The sequence below is a fragment of the Ambystoma mexicanum genome, chromosome 2p, assembly GCF_040938575.1.
Source record: "Ambystoma mexicanum isolate Mex_15411 chromosome 2p, UKY_AmexF1_1, whole genome shotgun sequence".
In the NCBI taxonomy this organism is placed as follows: Eukaryota; Metazoa; Chordata; class Amphibia; order Caudata; family Ambystomatidae; genus Ambystoma; species Ambystoma mexicanum.
The window spans coordinates 1,195,511,741-1,195,534,654 of NC_090923.1; the positions used below are offsets into that span (position 1 = coordinate 1,195,511,741).

Consider the following 22,914-nt stretch of genomic DNA (forward strand, 5'->3'; position numbering starts at 1 on the left):
GTGCAATGAGTTAAAAAAGTCATGTCACTATTGTTTACTCTTAGCACTATTTTGAGAAATCAGCCAGGAAAAGACCAACACTTGAGCCCGCACGGGATTGTGACGGGGCGTAGGTTGCACACACCTCCTTCACCTGCATGCATTGCATCAGACACACACCAGACCACAGAGGAGTTTAGGGAGTACCTTAGGGCTTTATTCAATAGTGTCAAGATTATATCTTCACAGGTTATGTCTTCTCACCAAGAGACTACAAAAGAAAACGGCAAGGAAACCAACGAACAACACAAGCCACAGCTACTCCCAGAGATAGGACCTTTGTGTGCTGTAGGAGTGAGCAGCGTTTCCAAGGGCCGCACAGCATTAATTACGCCACTCAGACTGCTGGGAAGGTGGAGGGCAACTAGAATTGGACCCATTTAAGTGATACCCAAAGGGATAACAGCAGCCATCCACCGGCACAGGAACAAAGTTAAGTATGCCCCAAGGATCTGCTGTTCATTCCAGTGAAAAAGGGGGGTGCAAGCAAAAATCTGGGACTTGAATTTCTCAGTTTAGAAAAATAAGAAATATATAAATTGTATGTTTAAGTGAGTATTTATATGGCTTTTGTAGTTCACTGGTCATGTCTGAAGATAAATGTACATGTAGTGGGATTTTTATAAACAGATTAAAACATGGCAGTCAGGAGTTGACCCATAAGAAACTGGTTCTGCAGCGTTTCAGAGGCCAGAGGATGGGTAAATAAGTAACTACGGCCTCAGCCATGGACAGCGCAGCTAAAGGAGCCAGCCATGAGTTTTATGGCCTGATAGGTATGGCAGAAAGCAGATGTAATTGTCAGAGGGTTTTCACTATTTGTTTATGACAACCAATAAACATGGGGTGAATCAACGCTTGAGGGTAAAGTAATCAAAACACAGGCGTTTCAATTGTATTCTCAAGATATGCTGTGTGTGATGAAATGGCAGTTATTTAGATTAGAATGTTCCAATGGAGCCAATGAGCTAGGGCAGATGAGATCGCTATTGTTAGTTTATAGAGAACCTATTAACTCAGTTTCTTCAAATCTCTAGAAGTATCTACAAGAACCATGTGCAATTAAGGGTTAGGGTTAAAGGGGTCAGGTCAGTTGTTACTAGTAATTAATTAATTATGTTTCCACACACATGTTTAACGGTTTGATGATGTCATGACCTACCATAGACAAATCCTAAAAGGAGGCTTGTTTTACACATGAGCTGAAGATGGTAGTTAAGATAACAGCTACAAATGAGAATGTAGGAATTGGAAAAAGATGGGATTTCTTTGAAGAGGTTTTGTCCAATCACATGTGGGGTGAATTGTAATATAATATATTGGAGTATTCTAACTGGTGCACAATTGTACATAATGTGTCAATTTATGTGGTTCAGTGAGACCTGGGTTAATATGACTCAACAGCTCCTCCCAGACGATTGTACGATCAACTTGCTTTACATACAAAACGTGCACTCGTTCCTCAGGTGGTTATATTTATCACGTTTTGATTCTTTTCACCTTACATCTTTTCACCTTACATCTTGATACCATAAGTCCATTTCGGCCCCACCTATGCCTTATATAAACTAATAAGAGAGGAAATGCAATATCACTATGCTTTGTCGCAAACCGATGGTTAGTTAGCAGATCTCTATTTCCATTGTTGCGAGATTCATCAATGGTAATTCCAAGATATTTATACTTCCCCACTTGCTCTATTGGCCGTCCTTCCAATAGCCATTCAGGTTTATATTTGGCTGGTCTATTCTTGCTTGATATGAATGACATGATTTTAGTTTCAGCAGCATTTATCTGTAGGTTATAAGCAGAGGCATAGATGATTAATTGCATTAGCAAGGATTGGAGACCTCTAGGAGTGTAGCGGAGCAACAGGTCATCCGCAATCCCCAACCAGCTTACATTGACATTTCCTAGCCTAGGTGGAAATGAAGTTGATGTGGTCAAAGTGAGGTAAAGGTCGGCCATCTAAAGATTGAACAATAGAGAGGCAATTATACAGATTTGTTTCAGGCCCCGATTGGTTACAAGGGGGGCGGTAAGAGAGCACTTTCCATCAATTGTGACTCTAATTAAAGAGTTTGTGTATAAAGCGCTTATGATGTTCAACAGTCCATAGGGCAAGCCACACCCTTTTAGTTTCCCGCAAAATTTCTGTCTAATAATGGCACTGAACGTTGCTCTAAAATCAACACATGCCACATGCATAGGTTAATTATGCTGCCTCCAGGCACTTTTGACCACAGAGTCTAGGACAAAAATATTGTACATAGTGGAATAACCTTTCCTAAAGCCTGTTTGGTTGAGTGACAGTCTGATTATTTTCAGTCCAGATGTGGAGTTCCTCCAGTAGAATCCTCGCAAAGATTTTCCCGTAGCATCCAGCATGGAAAGAATCATGTAGCTTGCCAGATCTGAATGAGGGACATGCTTGTATATAGACACTGTGGTGCTCTTTGTCCAATACTCTGAGTAATCCACTCATGCTGATGTGTTTAATGAAGAGAAATAAGATGTTACTCAATTTTTCTGGATTGAGTTTCATTAAGGCATTACAAATGCCATCAGGACCAAGTGCCCTAGAATTCCTTGATGAGTTTTGAGAGGTTTTCACGAGTGTAAACAAATCTTCATCCCATTCCTCGCCAAGCACAGTCACCTGGGCTTCATCGTTCTGGCCCAATGTGTCTAGGATGAATCTCTCCCAAGGTTCCTTGGAGGCACCTCCCACCATTTTTGAGTTTCCTCTTGTGCCATTTACCAGTTGCCAAAACGTACAGGAGTCATTATACCTGGGAATCATGATCCGATCTCTCCAATGGGTGAGCTTCAATGTGCTCCTGTGTTGGCGCAGCCATTGATGATCCTGCTTTTTTAGTTTGTTACAGCAGTCAGCAGTGGGATGTGCCTCAGAACTTTGCCCAGATGCCATTCTGAGGTCCTTCCTGAGACCCCTTTTTCTGTTCCGATCACTTCATCAAATTGATTTTTATGGCGCTAGTGGCGTTATATGGAAGCTTAGTAAGCTTTCTGCCGATAAGAGTAAGGTTCGGGAACGTATAAGAGATAATATCCTCAATAAAGGCTTCATAATCTTTAATGAACACTTCACTAAGGCTGTTAGCCCCATTGTTAACAGTAGGGGAAAGTCTATTAATTAAGAATTGTGTAGATTGGCAGATATTCCTCAGTTATTGGTTGGCCAGGTTGAGTCTAGCAAGTTTCCATTTCAAGCGATTGCCATTACACTCTACGCATCCAGCTTGATCGAGCACACATTCTATCCTTCTCAAACTCATCCATTTATGCTCATTCTTCCTCCTCTTCTCAATCCCAGATTCAACGTCTCTCCTCCTCATATTGATGTTCACTCCTACTTCCATCCGCTCAAATCATTTCACCTCCTCCTGATCTCTTCTCTTTTCACCTCTTCATCCCTCCCCTGATTCTATTGGTGTTCATTTCTCCTTCTCAACTCCTTTCACTACCTCCTATTATGTACACTCCTCCCCTCAACACCTCTCACCTCCACCCTACCCCGTTTTCAACCTCTACTGCTATTTTTCCAACTCTTTTTTCACCACCTCCTCTACTCCTCTATCACTGCTTGCTCTGCTTCCTCTGCTCCTTTCCTCTGACTCTCTCCTCTTCCCCTCCACCCTACCAACTTACAACTCGCTCCATCAGCTTCCAACTCCTGACTCCCATGCTTCCTGTGACCATCTTCTCTCTTTCATAGGGGAATAGGAGAGTGGACAGCCTGTCAACTGGATAATTGTTTGGTTACTTTGATCTGGTGCTTTGGCACCAGCGAGTTCCCAGATTAGTTTCCTGGCAATGGGACTACACATCCCCAGCTCCATCTCTTTTGGTTGAGGGCACCACCATGAGCCAGAGGGCCAAGACTTCATTAAAGGTGGTTGCCGTCCTGGAACTCTATGTCTCTGGTTCACAGGCAGGAATGCACCACAGAGAGTTTTGCACCTGTTTTCATCACAGCACTTACTTTGACAACCTCAATAGATTCCAAGTTTAACAACCCAGTATAATCCATTTTACCCATTTCAAGTTTAGTCCAAAATGTGTAAAATCCAAATTTATGAGTGCCTTGTGAGTGCTGTTTGCCTGTCCAAGACATGTTCCACGCTGCTACTGAGGACTTAGCTTGTTACTATTTGTACAAGAGGTACATGAGAAGCCCTACCGATCCACCGGATATTGGGAATATTGAATATATATCGGTACTGAGATTGTTGTTTTATATTCTTTATAGATGTATTGGAGTATAACTGTTTGGGAAGAAGCCCCGGCCACAAGCCAGCCGATCAAATTGATAAAAACCGGTCCTACGTGCATCTGCGCACGCGCATCTCATAGTACCTCAAGAAAACTGTTTGGCTGTTTGCTAGCTTGTGCCATAGGGGTATTGAAGGTTGGGCTCGTACAACTAATTTATAATATTTTGCTAAGTATATACAATAAACTATTTTTTTACAGTTTAGGCGCTATAAAAAAGGCAACATAACATTGAGCCTGGTATCATTGTACAGTTGGTATATAGTTTACTTATTTTACTTTTACCCTCTTATCGTTTGGAGAATGAGGAAAAAAGAGAAAGCCTGTCCATCTAAAAATATAATAGAAGGGCTCCCTTGTTTTCACCAATAGAACGGACAGCATATTGTGAGCATTGGCTCTGCCTCTTCCTCCTTCTCCTAAGGATGACAACAGTACTTCACAGCCAACAGGACCGGAAGAGGTAAATCCCATTGTGGCAGCAGGCAATGGTGATGTTCAGTATAATACATTTGTAGTTTCACCCTCACCTTCCATAGAAGTCCTAGGGACCCTACCACAAGTAATAGACAATCAGATATTAGGCAAGGAGATATCCGATTGTGTACGTGTTTTTCCTGGGTCTTCAAACGAATACTTTTTGAATACCATACCACTCTTCTCTACAGGGGATGTTTCGTTGCTGGCTCTATCAGAACATCTGCAGGAAGAAGTGGTGGGGGATATTAGTCTTACTTCAACTTAGAAACAGGTGCAATCTTCCCCTGACCACGAGTCTGACCCTTTTTCTCTTTACACGATTTGTCAAATGAGTTAAAACCCCATACGAAATATTTACAGGAGATAACTTCACATTTGGTTTCCTTAAATTGCTTGATTAAGGGTTTACCGGTTGAACAAATATTTCGGGTAATTAATCCTTGAAACCTCCGTCAATACCGGTCCTTCACCACATTCATAGAGTGACAATTTAGTAACCGCATATGTTCCGAGTACGGATGTCGTTAATCAGGCTAAGTGTATTCCTGCCCAGGATAGTTCTATAGTCAACAGTGTAAAGAAAAATGGTACACTTAGTAGTGCAGTGAATCAGTAACAAAAACTCAAAAAAAGGAAGAAAATCAAAGAGGAATAAAAGTAACTTAAATAATGTCCTAAAGATCTGAAACACAACCTCATGTAAATACCTTAGTTCTTTGTCTCAAACTGGTGTCAAGGATTTTTCTCATTTTGACGAAGGTGCCTGGTCCAAGGAAGAGAAAGAAGCAGACTATTTGGTTGTTTCTACTCTATAGGAAAATACCTTTATCTCCATTAGAGTAGAACCCTTGAATAATTTGAGGGAGCAAGACGTAAGTTTTGATGGACCCGATTGTAGTCCAAGATGATTCAGAATTAAGTTTGGTTGACGCTATGAAAGACAAAGGAAGGGCTATTGGGAAACAGCCAGAAGTGGCTGTATTTGATACATTTATACAACCTAAAACGACTATTACAAATAGTAAAGTAATTACCTATGTAATTGTCGAGGACGCAACGGGTCAGTGCAAAGTTGGTACCCTTGCTCCAGAAGTGTGGAATCCTTCTAATAGCTTAGACACGGGCTCCAGAATGACTGGGGTCATGGAAGGTACCCAGATTCTGAACTATCATAGGTTATCTGAAACTGAATGCTCTCCCACGTTGCAGTTATCTGAAGTGGATAGTAGGGAAATTGTGAAAAATATTTGGACTCAAGTACCTTCTCTTTGGACAATGATGCCTCCCAGAAATTCACGGTGGGAAGTAAGGGGAGAATAATGTTCATAGGAGAGTTACCTTAGGGAACCAGAGTGGTGCTCAGGTCCTAGATTAGGTTATGATGGAGTATTTAAATCAGTAGCAAAGCTATACCAATACTCCCCCTATTCCCGCCTTATCACACATCATTCGCGGGTCAATACCATTATATCAGCAGACCCCTACAAAGTGGCCTCTTTAAGGGAGCTTATGGAGTATCTGTCAGTGGGGATCAACCAAAATATGACACATAATTAAGGGACTATCCACACATCTCAACCTAATATTGTAAGTGAAACGGGGGCCGTTGAAAATAGAGCTCCTGTTTTGTCAAATATTTGGTTCCCTTATTCATAAAAGGGAAATAAGGACCACTGTATGTGAGACCCAATATTCCCGGAAGACCCTAGTCTCCTATTTAATTATGGGCCTCATTACACAGAATGCGGCAAGGGTTTACCGTTACCGGTAAGGGTACCGGTAAACCCTTACCGCCTTACTACGAGGTCCTTTTGCAGGACCCGACCTCAAAAGCTGGTTTTACCAGCCGTTAAGGAACGGGCCCACAAAGGGACCTTGGAGACAATTACGGTACCAGAATTTGCGGTACCGTAATTGCCGCCTTCCCCCTTCCCATTGGGGACGCCGAGCAACACAGGTTCGATCTCCGGGTCCACACTTAGAAACCTCTGGGTATTAAGCACATTATAAATAACCAATTATAATATGGTTGTCCGAGTTCCCTAAATAGATTGAGAATATTAGCCTTGTTTAATGAAATACCTGCCCTAAGAATCAATTGTCTCGAAGGATATAAAATTGGTGGACTTCATTCATTCGATAAAATACGACCATGTGAGATAGGTGATATAATCTCGCATGCTCTATGAGATTCTACTAAACGAAGCCCCAAATTTCCACAGGCTGGGATATGATTTGGCCCCTTTTTCCACAGGTTGGGGCAATAGGGGCATAATTCGAGGACGTCTGGGGTTGGATGGACCAAGTAGAAATCTAGACTCTCCCAATGATCAGTGCATTACCTCCGCAACCTTGCCCGGTAAGGGTGAAACTAATTGGCGCTGGCTGGCGCTCTCACTTAGAGATGCTATCTCTCAATTAAAGGACCTGTAAGGTCATCTTTAGTGCAGATGGACATTTTACCGTGATCTCATGGAATGTTGGAGGCTTTTCTTCCTTATGCTGATTCATCCCTTTGCCGCTACCTTCAAGAGACGTGGATGGTGGGTATGCCGTTGTTTGACGGATACGTCACTGTACCTGTCATTCAGGGTGGAGCGGGCGTCCCGTAGGGGGCCTACTAAGTGCCATCAATATAGGTTGGGCTCTTAAGATCTGTGAACACTGAAGGGTTACTAAAGGAATTCTTGCTGTGGAAATTGAAGGGGATAATTGTATGTTTATCTATTGGAATCTGAGTGACAACTTGAACCATAAACTTAGGCTACTAAATGATAAACTAGAAATTAATTTTTCTAGATTCCCAGGAGGTGAAATAATCATTGCGGGGGATTTTCATGCAGACTAATTCCGGCAGTGCACTTGATATGGATCATCTTTCATTAGTGAATATGGCAGACAACACAGAGTAGGTTATAGGGACTCCTCCGCGTGATAATTGTCATCACTTGAGCATGTCAAAGAGGAAAACAATTCAGGGTCAGAAGTGGCGTAAAAATGTAGAAGATTGGGGGTTGTAAATGCTTAAAGAGTCCTAAAGTATTGTCGACCTGTTACGCCTACGTGGGTCAGCTGGAATGTTGCCTCAATCATTGACTATGTATTTGTGTCTAAAAATGTGTTTGATCTAGCTTCCTATAGCGATCATGGCATGTAGAGTGTGAACTTTGATGGAGTAAAACCAATACAGGGGAATTACTATTATTCCATTCCATTAACTGTTAAGGTTAATCTGGCATAATGGTAATATTCAGAAGTTGAATATGTTAATAATAAAGGACTTTGATAGTTCTTCCTATGTGACTAAATTACAAAATTATACTGCAAAATCCCTCGACTCCTAGATGCACTCTGTTTTGGGCTCCTTGTCTATTGATAATAGGCAAACAAAGGTTACCATCCACCTACATAAGTTTGATCCTCAGGTACGAAACATGAAAAGGTTTACTCGCAAGGAGATATGAGTGCTTAAGGCATCATCTATTAAGTACTCAGATAAAGTGATAGGTATTAGGGTGGGTTGGGGCGTGGCCAAGCGGCAACGGAGATGGCCGCATAGTCGCAGAGAGCTGAGGAGAATTCTTACCTCTTTGGGCATGCGGTTCAACCGACATTTCTTACCTGGATGCTGCTGATGAGTGCAATCAGCAGCGTAGTTTGGGTCGTGGAGTCTTTACACAACCGCAGCTTGGAAAACTTTCCCTTGTGACTGCCGCCGACTTGGTCGCAGCTTTTCAATGGTGCCGGCTTCCCTCAGAGAACCTTTCACTTCAGGACTCCGCTTTGGACAACTACATCTGTTTGAGGGATATTTATGTGGTGCTTGCCTCCGGAAATGTCTTCATTGTGCCCTTGAGCGACGCCTGTTTGCAGTCCTTGGGTCTTTGCCGGCGATACACAGGTGGACCGCTCAGCTGGAAAGGTGGGCGAGGCCTGTAGCAGCGGCTTCGCGTCAGAGGATTTGCTGGCACGTTCTGTCAACTCACATGGCATACGCGAGCAACAGAACCTGCTCGCTTTAAGGAAACATGTTTTTCCACCACAAAGTCTGTAAGTAATACTATAACACTTACAGGATGAATCTGCTTGTTTTAAACACACATGCAGCAGAGATAAAAATTAAAATCACATTTAAAACACTTTTGGAGCTTTGTTTGATGAACCCATTCTTACTAACTGACTAAACAGCACCATTTGGATTCCAGACAATGAACTGCTGCATTTTCAAAAAAGAATACCCTAAAACATAGGTGCTCTGCATTATTCAATAACCCTCTTGGTAATTTCTGATATATCCTTTATCATGAACGTTTGACTTCTCTGATTTGGAATAGCTGGGTATTTTGAATTTGACCACTTGAGTCTTTTTTCTTAAAACTATATAGCTGATCAAGGAAAATAACAATTAACTGGTTTTTACAAAGTAATTTAACTATATCACAGCTAGATATGGTCAGGTATAATTATTTGTCTGCCTGAACATCAACTATCACAACTTTCATGTGACAACTTGCTAATTATTTTACGAGACACCTTTGAATCTAAACTTTGCCATAAGTCTTAGTGGAGTACACCAGTTTTATTTCCTCAGATTCACCAACTCAACTTTCAGCAGTGCAGCTCTCATCACATTCTCTGGCACTTCACTCTTGTTATCTCCAAACCTTATCTACTCAACTCTACCTATCTCAAGGTGACATTTTTCACTATTGGCCTCAGATATTACCTTCTGCCCCTAACATGGCCGATACCACCAAAACTACGTCATCGCCTGACAATGCACCATTCAATGCCTGCATGGAATTCTTTTTAGAAGAACTTGGCAATATTCGATCTTCTATTTCCATGTTAGACTTCCGTTCCTCCTCCATTCAAGAAGATCTTAAAGGCTTGGTATTCACCAACAGACTTGATGAAGCAGAAGAAAGAGTCGGTATTGTGGCGGATAGAGTGGAAGACCTAGAGAACATGCAAGTAAAACTCTCACGATTGGAATGTGAAGTTACGGAATTAGAGGACAGAAATCGTAGAGACACCCTTTCCTTCTATGGGATCCCTGAAAGATCTAAAGGAGATGACCCTATCAACTTTCTTACCAATTGGATTCCCTCTGCCCTAGGGATCACCTTCTCACCCCCATTGGAATTGCAACATGCTCACAGGATCAGACCCCGTTTCTCAAGTAACAACTCCTCACCAAGACCCTTTATCGCTTGTTTCCTACGACATCAACAAGCACGTCAAATTCTACTAACTGCCAGGAAACATTCCCCTATCCTCTTCCAAAATAATAGAATCTTCATCTCCCCTGATTTCTCCAGGATTACCCAAGCCAAAAGGAAAAGATTCCTTCATTTGAGACCTCTCCTAAAATCCCTTAACATCAGATATGGTCTGTTGGACCCTGCAAGGATGATTATTACCATTCCAGACAGCCCCACTAAAGTATTCATGGACCCAAATGATGTTCACTACCCACTCCAAGCTCTTCAAACATCACTGATGGATATAACCTCTTTGAATCCCTCCGACAACACTGCCAAACTGGATCCTCCACTCCCTTTGCCGACTTTCAGAATACCCAAGAATCAACACATCAAATACACACCTAAATGGAGCAGATCAACTTCCTCAATCCCACTGGATATCCCATCCACTTCAACTCATCTGAGGGAGAAATCAAGATCTCCCATTAAATCCATTGATCCTTCTCTCACGACCTTACAAACTTGATTAACTTTAAATCTGGAGGATATTCCACCATTACCTTAACCCACTTACAATTTATTACCTTTTTGATAGGTTAGATTCACTTCTTTATAGTTTTGCTGGTTTTCTGCATGATCATGCCTTCACAACTTTAGATGTTACTCTCTCCTCTTGCTCTTTGCTTCTCTTCGCCTGTGCTTATTCCGTTTCCGTACTCTGGTATCCCCTATGATACTCTTGATTACTTACTTTCCAGTTAATCTTACCTCTATTCTTTTGCCATTACTTATTCATATATATCCCTTTGTATCCAACGTATACATTCTTATATGTTTTTCCCTCTATTATTGTGTCCCTCTCCTTTTGTTTTTCCCCCTTGTACTCCAATATTACCATTGTATTCAGTAATTTTCATTCCATTGACGTTTTGCTATTTTTAAATTCATACTCATTGCAATATTTGAATGTTTTACTATTCACTGCTTTTTACTTTACTCTTGCCATTAATATTATTACCTATTCAAATGTCTATTAAATTTACCACAAAGGGATGGGTCATCCTAGCAAATGCAGTAAGATTATCGCCCAACTTAATAAGCAAAAATCTTACATTGTATGCCTCGAAGAAACCCAATTGAGTTCTGATATCGAAAACCTCAGGATTAGAGCTCCATGGACCAGTCCATACATTTTTCTAAAATGCTTTAGGTAAGAAGAGTGGAATTTCTATATTGATTAATAAGCATTTACATTTTTCATTAGTTAATGAAGAAAAAGACCCTGAAGGCCGATGATCATTGTCAACGCTATCATTAACAACTTACCTGCTACCGTTATTAATGTTTATGGCCCCAACGCCCCTAAGCCCATTTTTTGGTCCAATTTGATCACAAAGCTCTCACAGAAGAGCCCAGACAAACACATTTTTTGTAGTGATATGAACCAAATTTTTGACGTCGCCCTTGACTGTAAATCCTCCTCGAATTTTATCAACTCCAAATCTCAGAAAAATTTCCAAAAAATAAATTACAAAATTTAAATCTAATTGAGTCCTGGCGCTTCTGCCATCCTGACACTAAAGATTTTATATTCTATTCACCTCCCCATCAATCCTTTTCAAGATTAGACTATATTTTTGTAAATTCCCCACTAACATCTACCATTTTAAACTGATATTGGCCCCATTAATATTTCATATCATGCACCTCTTTCCACCACTCTCGAATGGATATCCAATACTAAACTTTCTCCAAGATGGAAATTTAATTTGTTTCTGCTTAAAGACAAATCCTTCATCGACAAAACGAATTCCTTCATTAAAGAATTCTTTTTTAATAACCGTCTTGAGCACACCTCCATAAATAACAACTGGGACGCTTTTAAAGCAACCCTTTGTGGATTCATAATCCAATATGATACCACTAAAAAATGGCAATCTGAACTCTCTCATAACGACCTCTTGGCCTCAATCAAACAACTTGAACAATCCTACTACGCAAACCCAGATCCTAATACCATTAATGCTCTTAAGATTAAACGTATCGAGTTGAACAGAATTTGCACTGACAGAGCTGCAAACTAAATACTTAGATCTAGAACTAAACTTCACTGTGGATCCAACAAAGCTGGCAAAATGCTAGCCTCTTAGCTAAAAAAGAAAAATCCCTTATTACCCACATCCTTTCTTGTGATGGCAACAGATTAACTAAACCAAAAGACAAACAATACCTTTCTTGATGTTTTACTCCAACCTATATGCCTCTGATCCCTCTATTAGCACTTCTGAAATCTGTTCTTTCTTTGAAAAAAATTAAAAGGAAAATCTCTCCAACCCGATTAACCTTTCTCCCCTCGATACACCCATTTCCTTTTCTGAAATCAAGCAAGCCATTCTTGAACTCAAGCCCAATAAGGCCCTTGGCCCCGATGGGTTCACCACTGATCTTTTACAAATCCTTCATTGATTCCATTGCACCAAAACTTCTAGAATTGTATTCCTACTATGCTGAAATTGGCCAAAGCCCTGGCTCATTTGGTGAAGCTCTTCTAGTACTTTTCCCCAAGCCTGATAAAGACCCCTCTTTAATTAAAAACTACAGACCCATTTCTCTGATCAATTCAGATTCAAAGATTTTCGCTAAAATCCTTGCAAAACATTTAGAACTTTACCTTCCCAAACTTATACACCCTGATCAATCTGGTATTATCAAAAACTGTTGCACTTCATCTAACTCCAGACTTTTATTTAACACGCTCTCTCACTCAAAATTCTCATGACTCTTTAGCCCTCCTTGCCCTCGACGCTGAGAAAGCATTTGACTGTGGCTCTTGGTCTTTCATGTTCCACTCTTTATCTTGGCATGGCCTCCCTCCATATTTTATCAATCTAGTCAAAGTTCTTTACTCTTCCCCCACCACTCCTATGCTTATCAATAATTCTCTCTCCTCCTCCTTCCAAATAGAAAGAGGAACTCGCCAAAGCTTTCCCCCATCTCCCTTACTATTCAATCTTGATTTAGAACCCCTTCTTCAAAGCATTAGAGTGAATGCTTTCATCACAGGTATTTTTATTAATAATATAGAAATTAAATGATCTGCCTATGCAGACAATATCCTACTCTACCTCTCTAATCCTGCCTCCTCCATTCAACATTAAATATCTACAATAAATAACTTTTGCATCGTTTCTGGATACAAGTTGAATTTGGATAAATCTGAAGTCATGCCTCTTACTAATGCTTGCAATCTTTCTAATACCCCTTTGTCGGGTTTGTCTTGGCAACCCTCTCATATTAAATATCTAGGGCTCCTAATTGCTAAAGATATTCACACTACTATTAATCTCAACTCTAACCTTCTAATGATTCCCACTGTAATGCCTCTTTACCAAAAACTTGATTTCCTTCTTATTAAATTCCTATGGAATCATAAAGTTCTGAGCATTGCCATCAATAAATTAAGACTTTCCAAGTCCTCGGCAGGAGTCAAATTCCCTAACTTCCAATTAGATCGCAAAGCTTTTGTCCTAAACAACTAATTATCTTTAAACACTACGAATCCCACCTTGATAGTGCTCCCCTCTGGATTAATATTGAAGCTAGTCTTATTTCCCCACTCTCCCTTTCCCATTTCTTAATGACCTCTTGCTGGTCCAATATCACTACTTTCTCAACACTACACCTCTTTACAATTATCTGGAATAAGCTCTCCTCTAATTCTTTCTCTAAAATCAACCCAGACGACATATTTCTTTGGTTCAATAAACAAAACTCCACCAAATCCAATCTCATCACTATTTACAGATGGTACTCATCTGGCATCAAATTTATCAAACAACTCTTTCACAATTCAGAAGAAATCCCATTTCCACAGATGTGTTCTCAATACAATAGCCCTGCTTCAGATCTTCCCATTCACACATCCCTCATCAAGTCAATTACTAAATCCCTACCTACTTTCAACCAAAAATCCCCTTCACCTTTTTTGAATTTCTTAACTAGTAGTCCCTCTATTAGTGCCGCCAAACTATATACGTTCCTAAATGATCCCCCTTCTCCCAATTCACTCACTATCAGTACTATCAGACAATGGGAAATTGACTGAGATCTTTAACCTACCCTGGACCACTAGACCAACATTTGGATTCGTCATTCAACATCCATTGCTGCAATCTTACCCGAACCTACTTTTTCATTTTTCACTGTGCTTTTCTCACTCCTTTACATATCGCCAAACCTGTAGAAAATTTATCCAACTACTGTTAATCATGTAATGAAGCTAATGCAGGCTTTGTTAATTAAATTTGAAATGTAAACATGTTCATGCTTTTTGGTCTATGATTTGGTCACGCATACAATCAATCTTTCATTTAACAGAACCTCTAACGCTTGCTAACCGTAGGATTGGCACTATTGTTAATCCAGCTATAAGTCAGATTGACTCTTTTACTCTGTTTAACCTGTTCATAAGTATTGCTTTTCAAAATATTACATATAATTGGAAGAATGCAACTAACCTATCTTATAGTACCTGGTGGAATTCTATTTGTTCCACCCATGGAATAGAAAAATGGCATGCTTCTTCTTTTAACGGTTTGCATACATTTAACAGAAAATGGAATGTGTTCATACAATACCTCAACACTCATGATTAAATATTACCAACCTTCAGTTATGTTATCCCTGCCCTATCCTTCCCTATTGTCCTATGTCCTGTCTCTGTGTGTGTTCCCCCCTGTTTTGTCATATTTACAACTCAACTTTAATAAGTTAATTGATCCTAACTCGCTCAACTTGTTTATGATTAATGTCATTAGTTCTGATACTTCAGATCATATAATTGTTTAAACATGTTCTACCCGTTCTTGTACCATTTGCTTTAATGCAAATCTAATAAAAAATGTTAAACAAAAAAAAAAAGTGATAGGTATTAAGAGACTACAACAGAAACTGAAAAACTGGTTGAAATTGTATTATCAATTGTACCAAAGGAATGGGGAGGCATTGATTGAGGCACTAAAGACGCATAAGACTTCTATCGGTTCTGGACCTTAATCAATGGTTTGGAGGCCAAACAAATACTATCTCAAACTAATCCCAATGCAGAACAAACTTGGTATAGCCATTTTTTAGAACTATACAAGCCTAGGAATCAGGTATGTAGTAAGTTTGACCTAGCTGTACCTACTTGTTCACTTTAAAAGTATTTGAGAAAGATACTGAGCGTCTAATCATAAGGGGCAAACCCTCTAGTGCTTGCGGTCCTAATTCACTGGTCAATGTGGTTTTTAAACAGAACACCTTATTACGGTCAAAAATGTTATGTGCATTGTTTAAGGATATCATCGCCACTATGTCAACACCAATCTCATGGAGGACTTCTTATGTAATCCCCATAAATATAAGAAGGAGGATAAATCCTCTCCACTTAACTATCGCCAAATTGCAATCATGGATGCAGATTCGAAAATGTTTGCAGCTTTGCTACTGGAGCATGTTGAGTGGTATAGTACTAACAATATTCTTAGCCAGAATAAGTTGGGCTTTAGAAAGTATATGGGAACTGATTGTGGCAGCTTTTTCATTAGCAGCCTTCAACATTTAGCTTGGCTGGGGAATTTGTCCATGGATCTTTCTATAGCTTTTGATAAGATTGATCGCCGGACATTATGAAAATAACTAGACAAATTAGGTTTGACAGATGGTCTATTTGGAATTATAATTCACCTACATGAGGATTCTTGTATTCAAGTCAGGATTAACAGCGAAGGCCGTTATCCCATCCTATTCCAACGGCGAACGGTCTTAGGCAGGGATGCATATTGGCTCCTTGTCCATTTAATATTTTGTATCTGATGCAGGTGATTCTCTTACTAGAGCATCTTTTGTTTCACTGAGGGTGGGAGGGGTAAAAATCACCTGGACAGCATACGCAGACTATTTCCTTTTAATCAACCATACACCCATAGGACTGCAGTGGTTATTAGAAGCCTTTGACCAATATATGGTGTCAATTTATGTATAAATCCTCAAAACATAATCTTACAGCTCAGTAAACATGAATGTAAAAATGACCTCTCATGGACACTTAGTAAAACAAAATTGCAAGTGAAAACGACCACGTTATATTTAGGTTTTCTTATTATCACTAAACCTACGAAGTGCTTCTACAGGAATTATTTGAGGGAGAAAATCTGGATATTGGCCAGGCAACTGAAAAAAGTTGACATTACATATGGTGAATTCTCTGTCCTTCAAATGTGTACATTTTATATGGCAAAGGTACTTCCTAGGCTTTGCTATGGATTGAAATTTTCCCAGAGTGGATTTTAACTGAATTATGTACTCTGGAGGCTTTATGATTGTATTTAGTTTTTGATTTTCTTCCAAAGTGTGTCCCCATGAGTGCAATTCGATATGAATTAGGTTTGCAATCACTTCAGAGTCTAGTTCTATGACGGAGACTGTCTCTTTTTAGGGAATTCTATATAAATCCTGATGTAAATTTATACTCCCAATTGAGTAAAGAAGTACGAAAGATAGTTTTATTTATTAATTTCATCAGTATTGTATGCAAATATTTGCTACTTTGGGTCTATTGGTAGAATCCTTAGTAATGAATCCAAATAAAGCAAAGAAAATAATTCAACATACTGGTTGGGGCTCTCACTACTGATGACTTGAGGAATTTTCATCGCTATAGGCAAATTATATCACCTCTGAAAGAACTTGGCAACGTTGAATTCTATTTAAGTCATTTTCCTAATAAGAACTTGCATATAACTTCCAAATCAAATGCTATGTATTAGAGATGGTGTACCAGATCGTAAGGCTTTTTGTTGATTTTGTAAATGTATTTCCGAAAAATAAATATTGTTTCATTTATTATTACATTGCCCTGCTTTGAGACCTTAGCAAATTGAATATTTCAGCAAACTTGTAAATTGTCCTGATTGGGTCCATTTGGAACTTCTTTGGTGGACCATGTTGCATGGAAAATCTTCTTTTGAATTTAGCAGTACTCAGATTTTTAACTAATGTTTGTAAAAGAAATGAATAAGATAATATGATGTTTTAGTCAAAGGTCTTATGTAAATGTCTTGTAAGGAACTGTGTTAATTTCTCTTAATTGTTCTATAATGAATTGTACATTTTTTATCTCTTTATTAAATTTCTGTTGGATTGAATTTTGTAAGGGATTTTTTTAACTGACACAAATAAATAAATACATTTTTTGATTGCAGTTTTTCATTTTATTCAGTGTTCAATTCAGTTTTCAGAATCCCATTTTACTGTTATAATATTTCAGTATAGAGCCAGTTTGCAAATCTCTGTGGCCCTCATTACGACCCTGGCGGAAATCGCGGTGCTAAATGCACCGCGGAGCACGGCGGAAAGCTGCCGATAGCGCCATGGAGGTTGGCGGATTTTCCGCCCCATGCCGACCTTGGCGGGGCGGTAAATCCCCATTCCCCATTTTACCCTTCCCCATTCCCATTTTTGCCCCATAGGGTATAATGGGAGTGGGGAAGGCGTTAATTGCGCCACCGCAAAATACGGTGGTGTAATTAACATCAAGGTCCCGTAGCGCCATGGATTTCTCCGCCCGGAAAAACCAGGCGGAAAACGTTCCATGGCGCTACGGGAACTCGTAGTAGGGCGGACGGGTCCGCCGCGAATAACGCTGGCGTAAACCCACTCCGCCAGGGTCGTAATGAGGGCCTGTATATTTTAAACCTGCATAATCACAGTATAGTATCAGAATGGCTATTCCACAAAATTCCCAGTTTGAAAATTCCAGTTTGCATAATAGCAGTCTATTCACGGTTTGATTTCACGGTTTGATTGAGCGTCATTGTACATTGCCAGTTTGTTGAACCCCACTCTTCTTTGCACAATCATAGTATCTTTCCAGTTCACACATTCTCAGTATACTTCCAGTTTGCAGCTTAGGTAGATGGCACTGAAATATTGCAGATCAACCGTAAATATCATAGCTGGCAAAGTGGCTACCACAGAACAAAACAGGTTTGAAACCCATTACGCTGGAACATGTCATAAATGTGCTTACAACAAGAAGGTGGCAGCAGTTGCCCTGTTGGCGTTTAAAAACGCATATTTATTTTTAAAATCCCTCACAATTACCATGGAATAAAAGAAAATGCACACTGCGAACACTAACAGATGGCAGCTATTTCCAATGGAGACTACGTCAAGCCCCCATCACCTCTTTGCTCTGGTAACAGTCCTGAGCTTTTCGTACGAGCAGTAAGGCAGGCGAAACGTGTACTGGGCTCACCCTTCAGGTATGATGATGTAACTGTGGGGGATGAGCCCTTTGGTTCCTTCGCGCTCACCTACCCACCACTCCTCCGAGGTTTTGTGGTGGAGAACCAGCTTGTCCCCCTTCTTGAACGTCAGTTCCTGGGGCGTCCGCCCGGTGTAGTCGAACTTTGCCTTGGCTTCAACAGTGTCAGATTCTGGTACAAGTGAAAAGGGAGTGATGTTAGACCAAGTAAACGTTACTCACCATAGGGATTACTGTCCACATTTCCCTATAGTTTTGTGATGCCTGGATCCTCTGAGCCAAGATCGGAGAGCCCCTTAGCTAAACAAGGCGACACTAAAAAGCAAACTGGCCTTGCCCACCTCTAGTAATTATTGGCTTACCTTCAACCAGTCCTTTAGCTCTCCAGGTTACCATGAATAGGCCATTTCGACAATGGGGCAGGAGGGAGTGTCATATGGGGGGACTGCAGACTAGGAGAACAGACTCTACAATAAGTAACTTTTACTTTCTCCCATGTTCTTGTCCCCCTTGCCACATATTCTTGGTAAGACTCAATATTAGAAATGGGAGAAGGTACAGTCTGTAAACAACTTTTCTTAAGAACATATTGGCCAAATCTAACATCTGTTTTGGAATCAGTGTCTAAGTAGTCATGTTTGCAAAGAGCATGCTATTTATCCCAAGTAGCTGCTCTATATATATATCTATATAGAGATATATATATAGTGTCTTCAAGTGTTCTTATTGGTTTACAATATTTATTAGGTTGCTAGAGTTTTGACTGAGCACCAATGTGATGCCCACATAGCACAAAGCCGACACATGTTTCGACCAAAAGGTCTTTATCAAGGGCTGTAGTGGTGCCAAGGTGACGTTAACATATTGGTGTTGAGGTGGGTGGCGTGGAGCCGTGAGTGATGAAGTGATTTATCACAAAGACAATAATTGGTTTACATATTCCAATACATGTTCCATTGGTTTGTTTGGTGACACAGTGGGTAAGAAGTGACAAACATGTACATGTTAATTGGCACATATCAATAATTGACATAATGGCAGGCCCAGTTCGAGAGGGCAAGATGTGCATCAAGGAGCGAAAGAGGGAGGAGGAGAGAAGTTAGATATAGTAAGGCTACGTATAGGAGCATTGTAAGATTTTGGGGGGGTTTCTTACCGTGGAAGTAGTAATAGACAGGTCAGAGTCCTTGTATAAGGATGCTGGATAGAAACTGTGTAAAGAAAGAATGACATGAATTGAGGCTGAGAATCCCAGATGTGTTGGAAGTGGGTATTCGGTGAAGGGTTGTGGGCTGAAGCCATAGATATGCGAGCACTGTGCTAAGTGAAAAGGGAGTCGCACATGGGGGTGTGTATGTGGCACATGATCCAGTTTGGTGAGCTTTAGAGACGGAAGTTGCGTTAGGGCCAGTGCGGTGTATGTGCAAATGAGCCCTCAAGGAGTATAGCCAGGACTAGTATGATGCAGGCAGTGCAAGCAATCCATTGGCCAGACCTGTTGTGTCTGGGCTCAGTGCCAGGGTGGGTAATGCAAGGTAAAACAAAAGCAGAGCCCGCGCACTACGTGCTGACGCGGCTGGTGAACAGTATAGTGATCACTGGACATTTCTGGTAAATGTCACCGGAGTGAAGTACTTAAGCCTTGGAGGCAATTGGTCCGAGTTGGGGAGGCCAAGCGCAACCATATATTATAGGTACATGCAAGTATACCTACAATGTGCAGACAGAAGGGCGTTGTGTGTGCAGAGATGGGAGATAGTTGCAGCAGCATTGATGCAGGCAGATTGCGAAAGGGTGATGCCTGTTGCGGGGAGTGACTGTAATTAGAAAGTGGCAGAAGGTGCCGCCCCTGAGGTGCCTCTGTGTTCGGCATAGCGCGTGTAAGTTTATGACAATGTGGACATGTTATGCCATGCGGTAGCATTGCTGCAGGCAGATTGCAATTTGCTCTGTGGTGTTTTTTGGTACAATTCGAGGGCTTCTTCTGTGTCCAGTGTCATGTATCGCGCTCTCAAGATAAATAGCCACAACCTCCAGTACAGAAGGCTCAGGAGTCTCTGAACTAATAGGGTGATGCCCAATAGACTCCATGGGGCATGCTTCCCTCATAGCTCCTTTCAGAACCTCTCTTCCAGACTTTTCATTAGGCTTGTTGCTAGGTACCTCGTTGTGGCCTCTGTTGCCAACACCCGCCGTGTCGGTTACACGGTCTCGTCACAGCTTAAGTGGTACTTCAAGCTGTGAGAGGAAAGTACATTTGCACTCACCTACTTCGTTGAAAATCTTTTCCTTGTAGAAGGTCTGTTGTGCACACCTATGAAAAACAGACTTGAACTCCTCTGGTGCTGGAAGGAAACATCTAAAAGACTGGCCTTCTCTGTCTATGCCCCAAGACTCTGCAACCTCCTCCACATCAACAGCCGACTCACCCCCTTGCTTCTACAGTTCAGGAAGGAACTCAATACCCCCTCCTCTTCAAGGAATGGCTCCTCCATAACACTTAGGTCCATACACCGTCCACCCCCCACTTACTTGAGACTGGGTGTAACGATCCCCACTGTTTCCTCCCCTGGTTACTTTTATATCCCTTGCTGACTATTGCCCTCCCCGGTTGATAGATCCCCCACTCCCTTGTTTCTATGCTACCTAACCTTATACTTCCCCTATGAAGGTAAAGCGCTCTGTTGTTCCCGAAGATAGGTCCGTGCTCAATAACTACCCTAATAATAATTATAATATTAACAAATTTATGAACAACCTAGTAGTTTAAAGGGCCATTCCAAACAACCCTTTTTGTGCCCGTCACAAAGGGCACAAGCACAATCAGGCCAATGGTGTTTCGGGACTAGGCACTCAAATGCCTAATGAATGCGTGTCAGACTTCAAATAAAGGGCACAAAAGGATACCCACTTCCTGATCCTGAACTACGTATAAAAGATTTAAACTGAGGAACACAAACAAAACCAAAGGAAGCAAGTCCAAGAAAGAATATGAAGAATTATTAATCGCAGATGACAAAAGGCATTCAATCTGGACTGCAGAAGAGAAACCAACTTTCACTGGAGGTGGACAGAGCCAGACAAGCATTCTCATGCATGTTTATTGGTTCCCCTTTATTTTGACAATTCTTAGCTCAGGGGTTCTCCGGCTCCGAAGCCAAAGACATTGACATCCAAAGACCATTGGGAAATGGTGGACAAACATGTAGGAGGGAAGAAATGTACTCTGAGTTTTACTCAATTAATGTAAAGCTTTGTGCCCGTCTTCCTGTGAATTAAAGTCAGCTGCATCCGCTGTGGAACTAAATTTCAGAGCAAGTCTTTTCATGCCGAAGATGCCAGATACAAACCCATGCCCATTCATTCATTAATTGGCTTCACTCAGATATCACCACTGATGAAGATAGAACAGATCAGCCCTCCCTGCTCAACCACTCCCAAATGCATCTACAAAGGAATTAGGGTGGGACCATTAGCAGAAGAGCGCAGTCTTCTTGCCCGTTCAATGCCTGGTCTTGCTGGTCGGAACCCCCAAAGGGAACATAGCAGTGGTCCTTCTGCTAACCAGCGAGTTAATATCCTTACCGGCCACTCCGACTTGTCTGCCTCCGGGATGGAGGTGGACCTTAATATCGGCAAGATGCACCTGCATACCATGTTCGCTGGATGGCCTCTCACTGTATGCCTCTTGGACAATTTCTTCCAAGGCAGGGTCCACTGTGTCACTGGGACCAGCAGGTGGAGAGGATCAGGGTATAAAAGAAAGAAAATGATGTATCAGAGGAGCAGAATAATCACATATTGAATGAGAAATAGTTCCAGCTCAATCACAATGCTACAAGAGCATTGTGCAAAGATGGGAACGGCGGCTCATGAAACATTCTTTTGCCCCACACATGACATTAGCAGTAGGCAGAGATGGCAAAGCTGAGGAAGACTGACAGAGAGGTTTCTATGTATCTCATAGCGGAACAGGAAGCGGAAGCTGCACGGTGCAGACAAAGGGTTAGTAGCAAGTTAGTCCAATCATTCATGAGGAATCTTCCGGAATCACCACGTTGGAACATTTCCTTGTGACCCTGATGGTCCCAGAGGCTGCATTCACTTTTTTAAAAATACTTGAGGAGAACTCCTTGCCCAATAATGCGCCTTTTGATACGCGTCCTGTGTTCACCATAAATATCAGAGCCATTAGGAGCACCCAGTAGCACCACTAATCGTTCATTTTTTCAGTAGGCACGACAGCTGATGACCTAACCAGTCACAATATTCTGCGAAGTAGAAGGAGATAATGCCACTGGGAACGCTGCATGAATGAGAATCTGCGGTATTGGTAGGTAATTTACTTCCAGTACCCTACTCTGTCCTACAGTCCTTTTCACTGAGCCGATGGGATTTGATGCTTGTGGCACGCAGACCTTTTTTCCTACACTCAGTCTTTCATTCTTTTTCCTTTATTATCATTTTTCCGCAAAGTCTTCGGCATGGCATTTGGTGCCATAAGCTTATGCCGGGTAAAAAGGGTTTTCTTTTTGTTCTGTGGGGTGAAGTGACAGCCCCAAAGTGACAGAGATGCATAGGCCA

The 22,914-nt window shown here is 41.1% G+C and overlaps 1 protein-coding gene across 5 annotated transcripts in view; it reads right to left on the reverse strand.

Moving 5' to 3' along the window:
* The window catches only part of ARHGAP4 (Rho GTPase activating protein 4), a 593,975-nt gene that overhangs the window by 49,761 nt on the left and 521,300 nt on the right, over window positions 1-22,914 (reverse strand). For 4 of the 5 annotated variants that reach the window (XM_069645408.1, XM_069645407.1, XM_069645410.1 and 1 more), the window contains exons 18-19: window positions 21,916-22,055; window positions 18,322-18,502 (exon numbers count right to left, since the gene is read on the reverse strand). The exons of the other annotated variant lie outside the window; for it this stretch is intronic. In XM_069645408.1, the coding sequence (XP_069501509.1) occupies window positions 18,322-18,502; window positions 21,916-22,055 (321 nt within the window). The remainder of the gene's footprint in view (window positions 1-18,321; window positions 18,503-21,915; window positions 22,056-22,914) is intronic. 5 annotated transcript variants of the gene reach the window in all.